This window comes from Tupaia chinensis, unplaced genomic scaffold (assembly GCF_000334495.1).
Source record: "Tupaia chinensis unplaced genomic scaffold, TupChi_1.0 Scaffold149184_1, whole genome shotgun sequence".
NCBI lineage: Eukaryota > Metazoa > Chordata > Mammalia > Scandentia > Tupaiidae > Tupaia > Tupaia belangeri.
In genome coordinates, this window is record NW_006209032.1 from 171,380 (window position 1) to 189,588 (window position 18,209).

General features: G+C 42.5%; 1 protein-coding gene across 3 annotated transcripts in view; it reads right to left on the minus strand.

The window, feature by feature from the left end:
• The window catches only part of RBM5 (RNA binding motif protein 5), a 34,460-nt gene that overhangs the window by 15,303 nt on the left and 948 nt on the right, over positions 1 to 18,209 (minus strand). For all 3 annotated transcript variants that reach the window (XM_014585208.2, XM_006170937.3, XM_006170936.3), the window contains exons 2-10: positions 17,578 to 17,647; positions 15,160 to 15,325; positions 14,266 to 14,421; positions 8,384 to 8,453; positions 7,837 to 7,910; positions 5,262 to 5,345; positions 4,519 to 4,579; positions 1,662 to 1,727; positions 1,243 to 1,403 (exon numbers count right to left, since the gene is read on the minus strand). In XM_014585208.2, the coding sequence (XP_014440694.1) occupies positions 1,243 to 1,403; positions 1,662 to 1,727; positions 4,519 to 4,579; positions 5,262 to 5,345; positions 7,837 to 7,910; positions 8,384 to 8,453; positions 14,266 to 14,421; positions 15,160 to 15,325; positions 17,578 to 17,594 (855 nt within the window). In that variant the 5' untranslated portion in view covers positions 17,595 to 17,647. The remainder of the gene's footprint in view (positions 1 to 1,242; positions 1,404 to 1,661; positions 1,728 to 4,518; positions 4,580 to 5,261; positions 5,346 to 7,836; positions 7,911 to 8,383; positions 8,454 to 14,265; positions 14,422 to 15,159; positions 15,326 to 17,577; positions 17,648 to 18,209) is intronic.

Below are 18,209 nucleotides of genomic sequence, written 5' to 3' on the forward strand. Positions count from 1 at the left end.
ACTTTCTGTCTCTTTGGTAAATGCATGCACTCAATAGAAAAAATTTAAAAAATAAATATGTAAGTAGGTGTATGTGCGTGTGTGTGTGAGCCCACAAACCAAAAAAAACATGATCCTTTATTGCGTTTGCAGATATGAAACCCTGAGAAAAGAGACTTCTCGCTGCTCCAGGATATGTGGGTATCCAGTATTATTAGAAAGAAAATGTTATATTGGGGCCAGTAGGGGTGATGGTTAAGGGCACTGCACATGGCCGACCGTGGTTCAAGTCCCAGACCTGGTGACTTGCTTTCTCATTTTCCCTCTCTCTCTCTCATTCACTCTGTCCCTCTCTGGTCAAATTAGGTAAATTACAGTTAAGTAAAATAATTCTTTAAAAAAAAAAAAGAAAGAAAGAAAATGCTTACTCAATCTAAAAGAAAGCACAAAGAACCAAACTGTGGCTCAATCTCCAGCTCCGTCAAGTTTCCACAGATGCATGTTATTTTACCACTTACTGAAATGACCAGTCCAGTATTTTAGCACTGTGTAAACTCTTACTATGCAGCCCTGAATCTCAGATTCTAAGAGCCTCACACTCAGTTATCTAAACTGGATGAAACATACTTGCTTAGAACTCTTTCTTTCTTTCTTTCTTTTAAGAGATTTTTGCCTTAGGGCAATGTATATTCCCTGAAGAGAGACAGACATATTGAGAGAGAAAATAAGAAATCACCCTCCTGGGGGGATGGCCACATGGCAATTCCTTCTCTTCCAAGGATCATGGACACACACACATGCGCACCTGGCCTGATTTTCAGGCCGCTGGGTCTGGGACTTGAACCACAGTTGGCTATATGGGAATCCAGTGACATAACTGCTATACCATCTGCTGGTCCCTTTTGCTATATAGCATGTGTGTTTGTGTAAGAAAAACACAGGAGGGAGGGAGGGCAAGTGAAAAAGCAACCCCTAATGAGAATGGCCAGACCACAATCCCTTCTCCTCTAGTCTTCACTCATGTTCCCAGAGTGATATTTAAGTCACTGGGTCCAGGACCTAAACTGTGGAGTTGGAAATATGCGGTCCAGATGCCTTAACCTCCACAATACCTATAGACCCCTCCACTTGAAAAAGCAAACCACCAGATCCAGGACTCGAACCATAGTCGGCCATGTGGGAATCCAGCACCTTTAACCACCACACCACCTGCCAACCCCAAAAGCTATTCCTTTTAAAAGGAAGAGTTAATGAGAATCTCACCATTGCAGAAGACAGCTGCACAAACGCAAAACCTCTGTTCTGCTGCGTCTGTTTGTCTTTTATGAGGCGAATGTTGTTCACAGCTAAGGATGCATAGGGAGACAGTGCTGTCATGATGGAGTCCACCACGGTGTGCGGAGCTATGTTCCGAAGGATGATCGCTGGCAGGGAATGAGAGAGTGACATTTAGATGCATCCCCCACCACCAATGCTTTTCAATGCAGATTCAAGCATAAACACACGAATCTATTCTGAGATTCTTAATGTATTTTTTACTCTAACATGGAGAAGATTCTGAAAACTAATTTTTAGTAAGTTTAATGAATCTTCTGCTATTCAGTTAAAAAAAAGTATGAGAAAGGAAATTTCCAGCTGTGGTCAACTTTTAACACAAGGCAAAAGACTATACTTGTACTTACTGTCACAGTAGTAGTCTACAGATTGAACCGACTCTGTGGTTCCAGGGGGCACTTCCTGCTCAGAGTCTAGAAGGAGGAGGAAAGGAGATCCAATTGAAGAGACAGGCAGGCAAACTAATGTATTTTTTTTTAAATTAAAGAAATAAATGAAAACCCCCCCAAAGCTTTCATTTAAGCACATGTAGAAGTCTTTCTTTTTTCATAAATTTTATTTTATTTTTAATTTTTAAATTTTTATTATTATTTTTTTTAACATTTAATTACTGTACATCTTTGTAGCATACAAAATGGACTTTCTGGGCATGAACATAACTAATCCAGTCAAAGAATTACCATATACATTATCACCAACAGATAATTTTCCATTTTTGTGTCCATTAAATGTTCTGCTCCCTCACTTGATTACTCTCCCAAATCAAAGTCTTTTTTAAGCATCTGAAGTTACAGTAAAACCTCATATATTTTGTGGAATGCAAAAACTAGGTGAATACAGAACTGACTCCACCTTGCATTAAAGAGAAGATGCAGGGGCCAGCAGGTAGCATGGTGGTTAAGGGCTCTGGACTCCCACACGGCCAACGGTAGTTCAAGTCCCCAACCTGGTAATTTGTTTTCTTACTTTCTCTCTCTCTCTCCCTCTCTCTCTCTGTCCCTCTCTCGTCAAGTTAAAATAAATAAATATAGACAGAATAATTCTTTTTTATTTTTTGGAGAGGTTTTCACTATAGGGCGCGTGCGCTCGCCAGACAGACAGAGACATAGAGACAGAAAGTGAGAAATCATCCCCCAGGGGGGATGGTCACGCCGCAATCCCTTCTCCTCTTGGGATCTTGGGCATGCACACACACACGCCCAGCGTGAGTTTTGATTATATTGTTGATTCAGGTGCAGGTTTGTTCACTCCTTTTTGCTATAGGGTGTGTGTGCTTGCCAGATAGACAGAGAGAGACATAGAGACAGAAAGTGAGAAATCACCCCCCAGGGGGGATGGTCACACCACAATCCCTTCTCCTCTATTCTTCTCTTGGGATCTTGGGCACACACACATGCGTCTGGTGTGAGTTTTAAGCCACCGGGTCCAAGATGCGAACCGCAGTCGACTACATGGGAGTCCAGTGACATAGCCATTATGCTAACTGCTGGTTCCCCCAGCGTTAAGTGTTAAGCCACTGGGTCCAGGACATGAACCGCAGTCAACTACGTGGGAGTCCAGGGACATAGCCATTATGCTAACTGCTGGTTCCCTGATAGAATAATTCTTAAAAAAAGAAAGAAAAAAGAAAAAAAAAAAAAAGAATGCAAACCAGATATGAGGACTTAATTTCAGAGAACAAAAGAATCTTTCTGTGTCTTCACAATCATATGCATTATCTACCCAACTTGAGGTAGAAAACACACAAGTTACTGGTTTAAATGCCTTAAAATCTTCAATAGGCCAGGGTCAGCATGGTGGTTAAGGAACTAAATATCACATGATCAAATGCACGAATGGAGTCTTGGGTTCAGGACCTCAAAAAACATTCCAGGTGCACATGCATGCAGGTCCAAAATTTCAAGAGAATGAAGAAGGGACTGTGGTGTGGCCATGACCCCTGGGGAGGAGGGTGATTTCCCACTTTCTCTCTCTCTCTCCAGCAAGTATACACTTTCTATAGTAAAAAACTAAAACAAGCAAAAATATCAAACTTGGGTGGACCACAAAGCCTTGTGGTTAAAGATTCCATGAATCTGAGTGTAGCTGAATATCAGTCAATTGGCTTGAAAAACATGTCAGTGAGTGCCTGAAATCCCAACAGCAGGCAGATGGACGAGAGGGGATTATGGTGTAACCATGACCAAGTGGAGGAGGGGCTGTCTCCCTCACCTCTGACAATGCATAAGCCCTTTGGAGGGAAAAAGAAAGCCTTGGAGCCAGTAAGTGGTGTGGCAGTTACAGTACTGACTCTCACATGGCTGACCGAGGTTCGGACCCCAGGAGTGAAAATCATGCCAGGTGAGTGTGTGAGTGCCCAAAATGCTGAGAGAAGAATGGAGTTGAAAGGACTGCAGTGTGACCATTTCTCCTGAGGGGCGATTTCTCATTTTCCTCTTCTCTGTCTCTCTGGCAAGCACATGTGATCTATGGCAAAAATCAAACAAACAGAAAAAAGCTGAACGGGCCAGCCGATGATGTGGAGCCCTGAGGCCCTGGATCTCACACACAGGCCAACTGAGTGGCTCGAGTCCTGAGTGGCAACTTGAAAATCACGCCAGGAGCGTGTGCACACCTCTCCAAAATCCTGAGGGGAGATTGCAGGATAAGGAATTGCAGCATGGCCATACCCCCTGGGGAGTGATTTCTCACTACCTCCCTGTCTCTGACGAGCGCAATGCCCTACTGCAAACATTAAACACACACACACACACGCCTTAAAATCTATGCTTTTCCTCAGTTTCACAGACAACTGCACAATTAGTCAGTTGTGTTTTTTTAAATAAAGAATTTTTGTTTTCTTTTTTGGAGAGGTTTAAGCTATAAGGCGTGAGCACTTGCCAGAAAGACAGAGAGACAGAAAGCAAGAAATCACCCCCCAGGGGGGATGGTCACGCCACAATCCCTTCTCCTCCATTCTCCTCTCGGGATCTTGGGCACGCACGCACACGCGACCGGCGTGAGTTTAAGCCACCAGGTCTGGGACTCAAACTGCGGTCGACTACATGGGAGTCCAGCGACATAGCCATTACACCAACTGCTGGCCCCTAAATAAATTTCTAATGCACCAAAGGACATCCCAGAAACAGAACAGGTATTGACTTATTAACAATGACCAACTAGTCAGGTTTTAGTGCATATTCTGATCAACTGAGCTGGGCTTACCGAACTTGTCCGCTCCACACCGAAAGCATTTGAGTCTTTTCCTGAAGTTGTTAAGGTAGCACTGAAGGGAAAACAGTTTTATCTGTAATTATTTTGCATTAGACCAGAATTTCTAGTAACAAAGTGGGTTAGAACAATGGGCTATAGTAAGTTCTGGTAACAACATTGCTCTAGAATTCAATAAACAGCTCAGTGAAATAGACCTAAGCTCTTTTTTTTATTTTTGAAGAGGTTTTTCGCTATAGGGCGCGTGCGCTCGCCAGACAGAGAGAGACATAGAGACAGAAAGCGAGAAATCATCCCCCGGGGGGATGGTCACGCTGCAATCCCTTCTCCTCCATTCTCCTCTCGGGATCTTGGGCACACACGCACACGCGCCCGGCGTGAGTTTTAAGCCACCGGGTCTGGGACGTGAACCACAGTTGACTACGTGGGAGTCCAGCGACATAGCCATTACGCTAACTGCTGGTTCCCAATAGATCTAAGCTCTTAATTGAAACTGAGCTTAGAGTCTGGATCTTAATGGAACAAAACCTCTGGAATTTGGGGGATTCTGTCTCCTAATGCCAATACAGGATGACCTAGGAGAAGTAGTAAGGCACAAAAAGTGCACAATAGTAAAAGTGCACAATAATAAAAGCTGGCGGCTGTGTACTTACTAGTCTCCTTGTTTATATAGTCAAATAAGAAAACAGGACCATCCCAGAGTTGGGTTTGTCGATGTGGGATGATCACATGCTTACCTTGTTACAAAGCCAATCTTCAAACTTAGGTCTGAGATTGCTATAATGCATTGTAATGTGCTTTCCTTGAATCACCAACTTTTTCTGTAAGAAAAGAAATAATTAGTTATTCCCATTGTGAGGAACATGTGTCCATTTTCCCAGGGCAGAGCACACTTCGGAAAAATCAGTGCTCTGGAATTAAATGGACAACATACGGGGAGGACCAACCACCGCCACCTATACTCTGCCCATCCAATCCTTCAGATAGGCAGTAAGAGAATGGGATGCGGAGTAAAGGTAAACGGAGTCAGGGAGTGCCGAGAAAGCTGCCAAACACTAAACGCTGACATGCACCAGGCTGTGTCTCCAGCAGAGACAGAAGTCCTAACATTTGGCATTGACAGGCTGCCTGAGAGTGACAGCCTGTTTCAAAAAGCAGAAGACACAACTCTCCCAGTTCTGAGACTGTCTCCTACTTTAGCCCTTAGCAAGGTGTCCTTGGGCTTCTTCACTTTTCCCCAGTCCCCCGTCCTTATGCAAAGTAAAAACCTTTATATCTCCCCTTCCCCCGAACTCCTGCTTCAGGATGTGTTTCCTTTGAGGGGAAAAGGGAAGGAAACTCATTTTTAAAGGGAATCTGGTTACAACTCTTTTCTTAGAAGGGACTATTCTGAATGCCACCAACTCTAAAACAGCTAAATGAGATTTATTCCTCGACTGCAATCATGTAATGTCCTAGGTGACAGATGTGTTTTTCAGTGAAATGGATGGTACTCTCTTCAGGATGAGTAACCAGGAGGCCAATGAAGTTTCTTCAGGGGGGCAGGAAAAGTTCATAAATGCATATACCACCTCTTCCTTCAAGTCAACCGTGTGACTAAAAGGGACTTAAAACTGTCCAAATTCCAAGCTGAATCAGTCTAGCCAAGAGCATACCTAGAACCTGCCCCCAAAGAGCCTTCATTTAACAGGAGCATCTTTTTTTGTTTGTTTGTTTGTTTTCCTTTTGTCAGGGGAGGGGATAGTTGGAGTTAGGGGTAGTCTGACACAGTTAAAATAGATTTAGATAGGAGGTTAGAGATCTAGAATTTGAAAAGGAGTCTAACCCCTCTAAACACATATTATTGAGCAATTCGCTTCTTGCAAATTCTGGAAGATTTAAGATACGCTGTGAATTTTGTCTCTGCAATTATCTAAAGGCAAGACTGAGTGTCTAGCCAAAAGGAAAAGAGCTGGAGAGCAATCCACTCATTGTGATGTACAGAGCAAAAATAAAATTGGGAGCTGTATCAATAAATCATCCCACCAGGAGGGATGTGTGTGCTGGGGGAAGACTCCAAACTACCACTGAGTCCCTAATCCTACTGGCCTTGTACTTTTGGAGTGAATTTGAACTATATTGAAGTATTACACATTAACACAGCTTTGTATACATTAAAATTGTGGCGACTTTTTCAGTGTCTTCTAGGTTTTAATTTCTTAAAGGAGTTTTAAACTCCCAGGTTAGTTATTCTGACACACCAACTATATCCAAAGATGCTGTCATGTCAAGAAAGCAGACTCACAGGAAGCTTATATAATGTTCTAGATTTACTAGGATGGTATCCATGGCATGAAATGAATGAAGTTCTACTTTCATAAAATCAGGTTGTGATTTCTGCGTTAAGAAAATGAGAGGCTTAAAATCTTAACAGTTAGTCCATCAAAGTGATACTCCCATTAGTGAGTCTATACAAAACAGCAATATTATTAATCAAAAAATGTAACTTATTCATAGGTGACTCAAACCTGTAAAATGCTATAGAAAAGTAACGTAATGAGTCAAGCAAACATCCCAGAATGCCCTTGATTAAAAGCATTCAATATTGTTTTTGAGTTGTTGCAAAAATGTCATTTAAGTGCCGAGCACAGAACATTATCTTGACAATAAGAAGAACACTTCAGTTAGACTACATCAAAGAACCGTCAATGATTCGCTTTGAAGATCATATAAGGCATTCTCAGGGAGATTAGAATGCTAATGCCACTCTAACTAGATTAGACAGCAGCAGGACACTGCTGTTAGGCTAATCTCATCAGACTTATTATTCATAATTCCACTAGTTCCTTAAACAGTCCCTGAAGACCCATCTGAGCAGTTATGCCTCCAGGAGACTTGTGGTCTCTAGGCAGAAAGAATTACTTCAAAAACTGCCTGCCACAAACTTCCATCATGTTCTCTTCACTGTCAAATGGAGAGTGTAATATTCGAAGTTCACTCTCGATGGACACAATGAATAGGAATATAATAAGCAGGGAGGGAAAGGGGGACAGACCGTCAAGATGTTTTGGTAATCACCAGACAGGTATTCAGTGGTTAACAAAGTCCTGCCTGGTAGCCATGATTAAGGGCAGAGCAAAGTCTGCGGTGCAGTCTGTGGCACTGTATTTATTCTAGTAATGCCAATTTTAATATATACAAAGCTTTTTTTTTTCCTTTTTTTTTTTTTTTAAAGTCACTCCTGTGGAACAAACCACTCCTTCAACCTCTTTTAAAAAATTGTACAGACTTGTTCCATTTTCATGAATATCTAGACTTGGTGAGTGAAGCAACCTGATTGGCTTCCATCCAGCTGGTAGCATCTTGCAAGTGATAAAACTCCACGAAGGCGAAACCACGGCTTACACCTAGAGACAGCATTCAGATATAGACGGGATACTCGTGTTAGTCAGTTCCTTTATAACAGGTGAATCTCTCTCCCACTGCTTCAACACTGCGTGACAAAGCCAATTGGGAAGCAGCTTTATAAATGTGACTTGACTTGGGGATCTTCTTGATACTTTGCCATGGCAAGGAACAAGCCGCCTGAACTAAATGTCACTTGATTGGATTCCACGCTTAAAAGTAACCATGCAACCGACTACACACAAACAGGAGTTTATACATCACTACTTACCGAAGGAAAAGAGCCCTTAAAAACAAAGTTTTAGAAAAGGTCCTCAGAGGCTAACAGCGTTTTCAGAGTCATATTCCTTAGCCATGGCAAACCTTTCATTCTGAATTCATGTGCTTGAAGACTGGGGGGATCAGGATGTTCTTTAGGGACTGAAGTGGGAACGGGGAAGAGAACTGGAATGGTAGGAACCAAGCAAGATCTCACCTGTTTTCCTCTTCATCAGCCTCACATCCGCAGGGTGAGGGCCTTCGAAGGACTCCATCGTTTCTCGAATCTGCACAGGGTTTCACACATTCACAGTTAAAGCTTTAGCCAAACACGGTTCTCCTGAAGAAAGCTCCAACAGCAGAAATCATAGCAACTATATAATTAACCAAGTATTTATTTCTTATCACCAAAATGCAATGATCCTAAGAGGCATCAGGAAAGGTGGACCACTTCACACAGACATTAATGCGTTAAAACAATCTTGAAGACATTTATCGTATTTGCCTGGGCATTTCCCTCAGGCAGTTTATTTTCTGACACATAACCTTGGTCATAGTACAATGTTCCTGAATCCACCCTCCTTTAGTCTTTTTATTTATTTATTTTTTGAGAGAGATTTTTGCTATAGGGCATGTGTGCTTGCTGGAGACAGAAAGCAAGTAATCACCTCTAGGGAGGATGGTCATGCCACAATCCCTTCTCCTTTCTCTTCTTGGAATTTTTGGACTCTTACGTGCAGCTGGCATGAGTTTTTCTTTCTTTCTTTTTAAAAAGAATTATTTAATTTTATTTATTCATCTATGTATTTATTTTACTTTCTGGGGGCGGGGAGAGGTTTTTGCTATAGGGTGTGTGCACTCGACAGAAAGAGAGACAGAGAGATAGAAAGTGAGAAATCACCCTCCAGGGCGGATGGCCACACCACAATCCCTTCTCCTCCGTTCTCCTCTCGGGATCTTGGGTACACATGCACACGCGCCCGGTGTGAGTTTAAGCCACCGGGTCCAGGACCCAAACTGTGGTCAACCACATGGGAATCCAACATAGATATTATGCCAACTGCTGGTCCTCTTAATTTACTTTTAATTTGATCAGAAAGAGATATGGAGAGAGAGAAATTGAGAAAATAAGCCACCAGATCTAGAACTAGAACAATGGTCGGCCATGTGGGAATGTCTAGCATCTTAACCACCATGCCACCTGCTGATCCCACCTGGCATGAGTTTTTTTTTTTTTGGAGAGATTTTTGCTATAGGGCGTGTGCGCTCGCCAGACAGACAGAGACAGAGAGACAGAAAGCGGGAAATCACCCCCCAGCGGGGATGGCCACGTCGCAATCCCTTCTCCTCCATTCTCCTCTCAGGATCTTGGGCACGCACGCACATGTGCCCGACGTGAATTTAAGCCACCCGATCCGGGACTCAAACCACAGTCAACTACGTGGGAGACCAGCGACATAGCCATTACACTAATTGCTGGTCCCCCACCTGGCATGAGTTTTAAGCCAAAGGGTCCGACACTAGAATCACAGTTGACTACGTGGGAGTCCAGAAACGTAGCAATTTATGCCATCTGTTAATTTCTCCTTTAGTCTTAAATGCCCCATTCTTTAGTTCTAAAGGACCCAGACTCCTCAGAAGCGTACCTGATTAAAAATTAATAGCCACAAAGTGAAGAGTCCCCTCAGATAAATATTTTTTGTACAGCATTTTAAATAAGAAAAGATTTCTTATATTTACAGGAATAGAGAAAATGAACAAAATTCATAACATTCTCAGTTTCCTAATAAATCAATATAAATATTAACTGAGCCTAGAATATTCTGACTGGTAGGTTTGTTTTGGATGTCAGACCAAGTCCTCATTGCAAAAGGCAATGGTAAAAAATAAATAAATAAATAAATAAATAAATAAATAAATACACACACACACACACACACACACACACACACACACAAGTCTCTTGGGACCAGCAGGTGGTGGTGTGGTGGTTAAGGGCGCTGGACTCCCACATGGCTGACTGTGGTTCGAGTCCCGGACCTGGTGGCTTGCCTTCTTGCTTTTCCCCTCTCTCTCTGTCCCTCTCTGGTCAAATTGAAAGGAAGGAAGGAAGAAGGGAGGGAGGAAGAAAGTTAAATAATTTAAAAATATATGTATTTATATACACACATACTAGTCTCTCTGTCAATAACATTAGGTAACAATATTCCCAGGAAAAAGGACAAAATTTGTGGAATCATGATTCTTAGTGGGCTTTACTCTTCACAGTTAGATACAAAGGCTACAGGGTTATACATAGTCAATCCTCATTATTTTTCAGATCCCATAGTCACACATTCACTAACTCACTAAAACCTGTTAGCCCCAAAGCCAGTATCTGTAGGACTTCTACAGCCATTCACAGATATACGCAGAAAAGTGCAAAGCCTGAGTCACTAAAATGCCTGTTTCCAGCTGAGCTCTAACAAGGTGATGCTTTGCCTTGTGTGAGCTTTATACCAAAAATAGTGTCTAGTGCCGTGGTTTCCATGTGCTTTTGATCGTTTAAAATGGCTTCCCTGATATGGTGCAGAAGTGCTATGCAATGTTCTTAAGCACCAGGCAGCTGTGATGTGCCTTCCTGGGAAAACATGTGCTAGAAAAGCTTCATTCAGGTATGAGGTACAGTTCAGGAGAGGGCTGGGAATTCAACATTACTGAATCTGAAATATATATTAAATACAATGTGTTTAAGCAACAACAAACATAAAACAATGTTTCATACTGATCACTAATGAAAAGGTGACCACAGGCTCACAGGAACCTAAATTTGCATCTCTGCTAGGAGCAATGACTCAGTATTACTCTAACATAAAGGAGAACTGACTGATCTATTTTTCTCACACCAAAGTGCTGAGCCAGGCCCACCACTAGGCTCAGGCTCATATTTAGTAACATAGTAAGTAAAAAGAGTTAGTCAGAGTAACTGAAGATAGTTACTATAAAAGTGGTGATGCAGTAAAATATAGAGTAACAGCGTAACCGACAGACTCAAGACTTGTTGAGGCAAGAGGGTGCCAAACCAAAAGGGGAACATAGTAAAAAGGTGAAATACTAGTTCAGGAGATTAAATACTATAATTTTTAAATGTCTTATCTACCTGTCTCTTTATATATATTTTTAGAAGGTAGAATAAAACTAAAGATGTTTTTTCCTCCACTAAGACTTTTATGTTAGAGACATAACCAAAATGTGTCACTTCCCCCAGTGAATGTTATAAAGCAGATATGAACAGTTTGAAGAATTGGAACCAATAATAAAAAGAACTTCTACCAAAACTATTATTTTAAAAATTTAGGTTAAAAACAAAGAAAAGGGGGGGGGTGGGTGAAGAGAAAAGGTGTGTGTAAGGGGCAATGGAGTTTCACCTTGAACATTTCTTTCTTTTTTTGAGACAGAGATATTTGCTATAGGGCCTGTGCACTCCCCAGAGACACAGAGAGATACAGTGAGACAGAAAGTGAGAAATCACCCGCCAGGGAGGACAACTATGCTGCAATCCCTCCTCTCAGGATCTTAGGCATGCATGCATGCACGCATGCGTGTGTGCGCACATACATACCTGGCCTGAATTTTAAGTCACCAGGTCTGGGACTTGAACTGTGCTCAACTAATTGGAGTTCAGCAATGTAACCATTATACCATTTGCTGGTCCCCACATTGAACATTTCTAATCCTTGCCAGAATGCAACAAAATGGAAACAGATGCACTATAAGACTTAACCTGTGCACCAGGCCAACCAACGCCCTAATGCTTCCAACTCAACTCTTTCCTGGTCTGTTGGGCCTGGTGACAAAGGTGCACACAGACCTCATCTTCACCTAGTCTTGGCGAGAAGCTGGTGTGTCTGGGTATCAGCTCGGTAAAGAAGACAGTTGAGGTCTGTCCAACCACAGACAAAATCTAACAACCAACTGACTCCACAAGTGATAAGAGGATCTGTTGGGATTCATTCTCTTCAAATGTTCGGCACACATTTTACAAATATTACAACTCAGCAAGCACATTTTCTAATATTGCACAGTATTTAAGAACCTCAGAAATTCTACACTGAGCTAGGGCAAGCCTGAAACAAAGCATTACAATCCTGTTTCATTTCTAGCAGAGTGGCTTCAAAGTCAGCTCCCCCTATACTGTCCACCTCCTCTGCCGGTTCCCAGGATATGCCTCGATTCTTCATCAAGGGGACAATCTGATCAATCGGCAGGCCTTCCTGAGCCAGCTCCTGGAAGCTTTCTTGCACCCCCTACTCCACATCCCACTGCTGCTACTACCTGAACTTTTCTCTCCCTTTCCTGTCTATCCACTACACTATGTTTTCATTATGCTCACCTGCACTGCCTTGCAACCAGGCAACATCTTCAGTAACTCTTTTATGATTGGTTGAGCTTTCAAAGACCCCAGCTCCTGGTCCCAACGGCACCCTTCAACCCTGCTACTCCTTTGCCAAGAGCCTCTGACTCCAGCCAAATCAAGCTGGTTGTTAGGCCTTACCTAGATTCTGTACCTTTCTATTCCCAGATATGCTCATGTGATCCCCCAGCCTGGAAGGTCCATCCACCACACCTTCCTCCCCTAGACTGGAACATTTCTATGTTTCAAGAATCAGCCTAGGCTAACCTGAGGCACTGTGGTTAAGACAGCTGGATCCCACATGGCCGACTGTGCCATGTGAATCCCAGGCCCAGCGGTTTGTAAAACATGCAGGGCATGAGGGTGTACAAGCTCAAAATCCCCAGAGAAGAGTGGAGGGGAGGGCCCTGTGCTGTTGTCATCTACCATAGGGCCTGCTTTCTTCCTCACTTTCTCTCTAGCAAGCTTAAGAGCCCTGAGGCAAGGGACCAGCAGATGGCATAATGGTTATGTCGCTGGACTCCCACATAGTTGAATGCTGTTTGAGTCCTGGATCTAGCCACTGGAAACTCACACCAGGCACAAGTGTGTGTAAGCCCAAAATCCCAATAGGAGAATGGAGAAGGGATTGCGGTGTGGTCATCCACCCGGGGAAGTGATTCCTTGCTTTCTCTCTGTCTCTCCAGAGAGTACACATGCCCTATAGCAAAAAATCTTAAAAACAAACAAACAAAACATGTCTTGAGGGACCAGCAGGTGGTATGGTAGTTAAGGAGTCCTTTCTCCCTTGACTAATGCCAACCGTTCCCCAGTAAGCAGCCAGAGCCGGTGCAGCCGCCCGAGCCCGTCAGCAGGCCCTCTCTCAACAGCACCTTTCCCACAATGAACCCTTCCCGTTCTGCACTGTCACCACTACTTGCTGACCTTAGCTATTCAACTACACTTTCTCAAGGCAATACTCATAGCTCCACATCACTGTAGTATCTAAGAGTACACACAGTGGAGCAAATAAAACAATGTAATGATGACAAACTATTAACTCTGGCAACCCATCTCACATATTCATTACTTCTAAGGTTTAGAAACTCAGAGCTATTCCTTCTCTATTCTCCTCTCAGGATCTTGGGCACACACGCACATGCGCCCGGCATGAGTTTAAGCCGCTGGGTCTGGAACTCAAACCGCAGTCAACTACCTGGGAGTCCAGCGACATAGCCATTATGCTAACTGCTGGCCCCCCTGGTGCCTTGCTTTCTCATTTTCCCCCCACCTCTCTCAATCTCACTCTGTCCCTCTCTGGTCAAATTAAAAATAAATGAATAAAGTTAGATAAAATAATTCTTAAAAATTTTTTTTCTTAAAAGAAATATAAAAGAATTATTTATTCATTCATTCATTTAAATTTGACCAGAGACAGACAGAGAGAAAGAGAGGCAGAGACAGCGAGAAAGCAAACTGCCAGATCCAGAACTCTAACTGTGGTCAGCCGTGTGGGAATGTCCAGCGCCTTAACCACCATACCACCTGCTGGTCCCCAGTGGTAATTCACTTCTAAACCAAGTTGAGACAATTCTACCCTAAAGACAGAAATGTACTTCACTGGCTGAGATATTAATGTAAGATAAAACAGTATGAGGAAATAGTGCAGAAGCTTCAAGTTCATTGTGCCTACTGAACTGCTTGTTAGAACCGTCATGCCGCCTTACGTCATTCTCCGTGATGGTGATGGGAAGGCCCCGCAGCACGATGGTCTTGCTCTCCCTCTCGTCACTGATGTCATGCCTATAGTCATGCTCGCCATAGTCACCATCCGAATGGTAGCCATCTTCAGATGGATCACTGTTCCTTCTTTCACGCTCTCTCTGATTTAGAATAAATAAAATTACAATTAAAATCACCCTTTAGGCTTTGTTCAGGCCCTCCACGCCTAGGATTTCCCCTTAAGAAGAAAGACAACACAGATGATACAAACACTCCACGATGATGTTCACCGCAGTACTATTTAAGACAGCAACAACCGATTAGCTCAGGAAAAATGGTTAATAACTCATCGAACGGTATACCACTATGGTTTGAAGTACCACTTGTTACTTGTTATAACATTAAGACTATATGCATGAATAGCAGAAAAAGGAAAATAAAAACAGAGCAAAATTACACAGGCACACAAGTACTTCTAAACAAAGCTACGTATGCATATGAAAAGGAATATGGGGAAAAGAAGGTTAATATGACCAAAACTAAAATTTCTACTTATTATTCATTTCAAAACACAGTCCAAGGCATAGGACTTACGTATTATAATAAGCTCATTGTCCCGTGTTTAAAAATGGAATATCTACCTTACAGAATTCTAAGATCTACAGAGTTCATGAAGTCAGAAGCTCAAAAGAGTACATAGCACATCCCATATAAACCCTGGCTATTGTTTCTATTACTATAAGGATTGGGTTTGTCTTCAGGAGTTTTAGTCAATTCACAAATAGAGGGTATAAATTTAATACTCAAGAGAACAGATTTCCACACTTGGTATAATTATTTCAAGAAGATTGTACACATGATTCATAATTCCAACAGCTCCACAGTGGCTTGTCACTCACCTCTGGACTGTCATAGTCTCGGTAGTCATCATATCTGTCACCCCTCCGATCATCACTAGATCTTTTGTAATCTGAGTCCCTCCGCCTGCTTCTGGATTCACGCTCATCACGGTCATCTCTGTCTATGATGGAACCATACCGTCCACTACGTTCTGTTCTACTCACTCTGTCAGGGAAAAGAATTATCATTTAATCTAAGGTAAATCACATTCGTACTATAAGAAAACATGGTTAAACACAACAGACAACCTACAGGTCAATTTATAAGACAATGTATTCCCCAAAGTCTTTCACTAAATTGCAGTTTGCAAAGATAACCACTGGAAAAATACATATATTCCTAAATGTTAGGTTAATTTCTAGGAATTTATGCTAAATATGAAAACAAAGCGATCAAATGTTTGGGTTAAATATTTCTAAGGAAGTGTCATACTGTCCGAGTTCATTCTTGTATTTTCTCAAACCTATGGTTACCCTTTTCATCCATGCTTCAGATTTTAGCATTTTAAAATAGGTTGAGGGACCAGCAGTTAGTGTAATGGCTATGTTGCTGGACTCCCATGTAGCAGACTGCAGTTCGCGTCCCGGACCCGGTGGCTTAAACTCACGCCGGGCGCGTGTGCGTGCATGCCCAAGATCCTGAGAGGAGAATGGAGGAGAGGGGATTGCAGCGTGGCCATCCCCCCGGGGAATGATTTCTCGCTTTCTATCTCTGTCTCTCTCTGTCTGTCTGGCAAATGCATGCACCCTATAGCGAAAACCTCTCCAAAACAAAACAAAACAAAACAAAGAGTACATCCTGGTTCATCTGCTCAAGAGTACCACACCTACTAGAAAATAAAACAACCTGAGCTAAATTTGTCTTTTTTCTATCAGGCAATTAACCAAGTAGTCAGTTTGCTAGACAAAATTAGATGGTCAAAACTAGCACTATCAGCAAACATTATTTCCTATAACATCAGATTTATTTTTGGTTACTGGACAGCAGTGCACTTCATGGGAAAATCCATTGTATTTTTTTTAGAATTATTTTATTTAACTTCATTTATTTATTTAAATTTGACCAGAGAAAGACAAAGTGAGAATGAGAGAGAAGGAAAGTGAGAAAGCCAGCTGCCAGGTCCAGGACTCAAACTGTAGTCAGTCATGTGGGAGTCCAGCACTCTTAAACACCACACTACCTACTGGTCCCGAAAATCTATTGTATTAAGAGGCTTAAACCCATTTGACCACAGATAAACAGTTCTCTGTTACACCATTTACCAGGTTCATAAAACTACTGTGCAATCACAAGACAAAGGAAAGGTTTACTTGAAATTTTTTTGTTTCTTTTTTTTGAGATATTTTTGCTATAGGGCATGTGCGCTCACTGGAGAGAGACAGAAAGCAAGAAATGACCCCTCAGGGATTACGGTCCTGCCACCATCCTTTCTCCTCTACTCTCCTCTTGGGATTTTGGGCACACATGCACATGTGCCCAGAGTGAGTTTTAAACTGCTAGGTGCAGGACGTGACTATGTGGGAGTCCAGCGAAGTAAAAATTATGCCACCTGCTGGTCTCCAAAGGAAAGGTTTATAAGGGCCCTACTTATATCACACAAACTTAATAAAAAGAATCTAAGGAAACAAGTAGTTTAAGACTATTTCATGACCCTAAAACAGTAAATGTTAACTTAATAAGCTATTTGGAACCACATATTGCTGACACAGGGTTAAAACGATTATGTCATGTGACACGATCACTTGCTAAGCATCTCTGGGCTGTCAGTTTGATCTATCACCAGGAATGGCCTTAATACTAATAAGGCAGATGGCTAAAAAATTAAAGGTTGTGTATTTAAATCTCCGGGTGACACAACAGTCGAATGCTCTCATCTTAATTCTCCACTAGCTCTGGCTTTTTTTGTTCATGTAACATCTGGTGCCAAGCTTCTCGGCTTGGTAAATCTGGATCACCTTGCTATTTAGGGAACAATAACCAGAACTGGCAATCAGTGACAGCTTGCCACAGCACTAAGTGTCAGACAGTATGATCTCCTGGCCTCTGCATCACGCTGCTGTCCACAGGAGGAGCCCTGAGTGACCCACTGCACCCGGCTGTCCTTTGCCCAATTTTTCCTTAACCTTCAGGCTGCACCTTAGAGAATACTTTCTCCAGGAAGCTTTCCTGGCTACTTATAATACAAAACCATGCTTCCTATGTGTTCCAACAGCACTCTAAACTTCAGTTACCTCAGCATAGTTTGCGGTACTTTAATTCTCCCTAGACTGCTGGAGCATGAAGATCATGAAGGTGCTCATTAGCAATGGGTAGCACAGACTCTCGAGTGATTTTTTTTGATAAACGAACAATTCTGAAAGCCAGTTGTGTTCCCCCCTGGAAAGCTGAGGTCAAAGGCAGGCATTGCAGTGACTTACCGTTTGTCTGAACCCATTGTTCCACTGAATCTGGCACACAGCTCCAAAAGGATCAAATTTTATTTTTTTTCTAGGAGACAAGAGAGATTGGTTGCTGCAAATCTCAGGGATCATTTAAATCACTCTATCAGATTAGATACTACTGACGTCGAGACTTCATGAGTCCCTCATCAGATCGTTATCTGCGATGTGTCTAAGGTGGGGTGGGGGAGATCACACTAGGACGTTGTGTTATAACCACGAGCTCAGCAGGAAGATGAAGCATCCTTTAAAATATTATTAGATTTCACATTCAACAACAAACTCACGAAAGGAAGCAAGAGGAGGGAGGACTGCTTCCCTGCTCCTATTTTAGGATTACGAAGCAAAACAGGGCAGCGCTGCAAACAGCTACTTGCATGGTAAAGGGCAACTCCAACGGAGCAGCTATGGTGAAAACGCTAATCCGAGTGTGTCCGTTAATACAAGGAGCAGCATGAAATTCAAAAATGTCCGATGAAAAATTTAAACCCTCTTTGAAGCTGGGACGCAGAGCCGATCGAGCTCATAACGTGCAATGGCCGAATCCAAAGCTATTTCCATCAGACGAGCGCGAACCCCCACACGACTTAGGTCGTGGGCAACAATAACCT